Here is a 3,681-nt window from a genome sequence, read left to right as displayed (position 1 = left end):
GTAGAACTTTTGGGCTCATAAAAATAAAGCTGTGATGAACATTCATGTATGAGTTTTTGTATGTACAAATAATTTCTTCGTACACTTGTACTAAGCATTTCACTTTTGTTGGGTAAAAACCTAGGAGTGGACTATATGGTAGATGTATGTTTAGCTTTTTAAGAAGCTGCCGAATCATTTTAAAGTGGTTGTACCATTTTACATTCTCAGTAGCAGAGGATGAAAGTTTCGGTTTCTTCACATCTTCATCAATACCTGATTTGGTCAGTCTCTTTCATTTCAGTCATTCCAGTGGTATGTAGTGGTATCTTATTGTAGTATTAATTTACATTTCCCTAATGACTGATCATGCTGAGTGTCTTTTTACGTGCTGACTTACCATCCATGTAACTTCTGCAGCATATTGAAAATATAATTTCTCTGTCTTACGGTTTCCGTTGTTGCTTGTTGAAGAGTCAGTTGTAGGTCCAACCGCCCCTACTTTTATTCTCTGATTGCTTCTAAGATTTTCTTTTCTTTTTCATTTTTTTCAAATTCTAGTATATTCTAAGTGCAGATATTTATTTTTAAAAATCCTGATGGTTATTCTTCGAGCTTCTCAAGTCTGGTAACTGGCATCATTCATCAGTTCTGGGTATTTCTCAAACATATTTCTATATCTTGCCTCTGTCTCATTCTTGTCCTTTGGACTTTCCAGTCCACGTAGGCTGGACCTTCTCACTGTGTCTTCCACATATTCGACTTTTTATAGTTTTTATCTTTTGTCCTTCTGTGCTGCACACATGATAATTACTTCTGATCTATCCTTTAGTTCTTTAATTCTCTCTTCATCTCAAGATAAGAGTGAGCCTGATATAAACTCACATTTCATTCATTTCATTACCAACTTGCAAAGCAAGTGTTGTCTTAGCACTAAGCATAGCTCTGGCGGAAAAAAATCTCTCCAAATCCCTCTATGTATTTCAGCCCAAAGTCAAGAAATGTCAAGCTGAGAAACAAGGGTAGTTATGAGAAATGTCAAGCTCAGAATTTAGCTGAAGGAGTTCCAAGCTGGGAAGACATCCAAAGTGCCTGACAGAAGCATCCTCGACTCTTCTAGAAGAACTTCATCCTGGGCCTCTGGGAATCCCCACCAATACTTTTTCTAAGGTGACAAAGAGCACACGGCCAAGGATAACCAATCAGGCACACGAGGAAATAAGGCCTCATGAAATGAGAAGAAACCAACCCATGAAATTAGAGCCATCGGATTATAGAACAATTACGCACACTACATTTAAAGAAATAAGAAAACGAGCTTGTGACTATCTTCAGGAAACAAACCAATAAGAATTTCTAGAAATAAAAAATGTTATTAAATAAATTTCAAACTCGGCGTGTGGGTTTAGCAGTAGAAGTGGATTCGGGCTAACCATTTGGGTCCCAACTGAATGGGAAAAGTCTTTAGACTCATCACTGTGTATAGGCTGTGGGCTTTTATCTTTATGTTCCTTGTCCTCAAGGCTAGCAAAACTACTTCTCCAACACTGTGTGATCAGAAAATGTCCTCAGGTCACTGTTCTTGCTTTCTCTTCATTTGCAGCCTGATAGTTCTGTACTCTCTTGTCATTTCTTTGTTAACAAATTAAAAAAACATATTTTCTCTCAGAATTTTAGTAGTTTTCACTGGAAGGTTTGTCTGAACAATATAGTCCATCATAGTCATTTAAATAGAAGTTCTGTTCATCTATATAAAATGTTAACGTAACATTATTTTTTAATGTCAGAGCTGCCTTCGTGTGTAAAAAGGGCTATTCATAGTTTCTTGGATTTAAAATTAATACTGATTTGCTAAAATTAAAACAAAAACCTTTCTGCCAAACTTCGATTTCAACATGATTCCTGTTTTCTATTTAAAAACTGAGTTACTTTTGTATAAAGAATTATCACCCTTATTTTTTCTGAAATTAATATGTTCAGTTAACTCAAGTTGAAAAGACTGAACACCTGTAAGTAATCAGTCCATTCACAAACTTAATTAACAAAAGTTCTTTCACTATTTTAAACTTCCTTTGTAAATTTAACATATTTGATTTTAAGCACTTCAAATACCTGAAGAGACAGTTTTACAGCTTGATTAAGCAAACTCTTCTTAAATACTTAACAACACTTACACATTTTAAAATTTATGTTCTACTAGAGCCAATTTAATACCTTTTCTGAACATGTTTATAATGAAATATCTTTGGATATTTATTGGTAAAGAAACATCCAAAATGTGAATTTGTTTGTCTCTGAATCAAGAATGATTTTAGCTTTCCTAGCTTATATTTGTCTGTATTTTCTTAATTTTCCACAACGAATATGTATTATTTTTATAACCAGAAGAATTAAAAGTTCCTCGAAGCAAGAGTCAATGCATAGTATTAGTTTCAAAAACAATTTTTTCCTTCTACTATGTCTTCTTTTTCTAATCTTTTTTTCTCCCTGGAGAAACATCAAAACACAAAAGGACCTTAGAGAACAATAATAAAAAATGGAGTGAGGTATGAGGCAGGGGCCACAGTAGTAACTGGTAAACGCCTGGTTGTGAATAGTACTGGCTTCTAGTCAAGCAGGCAACTGATGATATTTTTTCATTCGTTTGCAGGATAGCAAGAAGCACTTGACGATTAGTTTGTCAGCATAATGGCATCTATCAACAGAACCCGTGAAACAGTTAAGAAACTTAAAGTCAACAGACAGCAACTCCTGAAGGAGATCAATGAAAAGCGTGAATCCAACTGCTTGGTGGAAAGAAGCAATCAAGTTAGCTTATTGAGAGTCCAAAAGAGGCACTTCAATGGTGCCCATACCTCCTGCACTCACACAGAAACCAAAGAACCTGCTCCCGACAGTGGGAGGAACTCCTGGGTCAAATTGAGTCTCCTTACTCACCCGGAGAAAAGGCACTTCCCACCGAAAAGTAAGATGTGGTAGGACTCCTACCCAATCGACAGGAGGGATTTATAAGAAAATTTTGAATTTCTGGGGTTGAAAGAAGTTCATAAGTATTGCACTGGGGAAGCTTAAGGGCCGCTTGTCTTAAAAGTATCTGTAGTCTAGTTGAGGTGATGGAAGATCTACTACAGACCAGAGAATCTCATTTTCTTGTGCTTACAGAATCTCAGGGTCCACCTCCAGGCTGCCTCATTCAGCAGGCTCTTGTTTGGGTCCTGAAGCCTGCACTCTCAGCAGACTAAGGTGATTTTGATGCTGACGGTCTGAGAACTATATTTTGAGAAAAGTTGTTTAGGTAGTTATAATAGACCACAAAAACGCAAGAGGCCTTCTATCTCACCAATATCTGTTGTCTCTGCAAAAATTTCATGTACAAAACTGAGATAACAATGGAAATGATTTTGATGACAAATATCGAACAAAAAGCACTGAAAAATAATAATGAAATGTGGAGGGAAGGTGGGGTGGGGGTGGTGTGCAGTGGTGGTGGGGGTATTACTTTGTAGGAGGAAGAGGAGGAACTGGTAAATTACCTTGATTCTGAATACTTGTTTCTAATTCAAGGCAAGCAACTGATAGTGTTTTTTTCACCCATTTATTTATTTTTTGGTGGGGTGGGGAAGGAGCATATAATTATATGAAATACAACCAACAGATGATTAAGTTAGGTCAGAAATGAAAGAACCGCCATATTGGAGATTT

At 36.4% G+C, this 3,681-nt stretch overlaps 1 protein-coding gene across 1 annotated transcript; it reads left to right on the top strand.

Annotated features, from left to right (window-relative positions):
- Positions 1 to 2,667: 2,667 nt before the first annotated feature.
- On the top strand, positions 2,668 to 2,958 carry SPATA45 (spermatogenesis associated 45). The gene has a single exon (XM_036235278.1). It carries the CDS (start codon positions 2,668 to 2,670, stop codon positions 2,956 to 2,958), a length of 291 nt encoding a protein of 96 aa, XP_036091171.1.
- The last annotated feature ends 723 nt before the right edge of the window (positions 2,959 to 3,681 follow it).

The sequence above is a fragment of the Rousettus aegyptiacus genome, unplaced genomic scaffold, assembly GCF_014176215.1.
Source record: "Rousettus aegyptiacus isolate mRouAeg1 unplaced genomic scaffold, mRouAeg1.p scaffold_m13_p_17, whole genome shotgun sequence".
Classification (NCBI taxonomy): Eukaryota; Metazoa; Chordata; class Mammalia; order Chiroptera; family Pteropodidae; genus Rousettus; species Rousettus aegyptiacus.
This window is presented reverse-complemented; position numbering and strand designations above follow the sequence as displayed.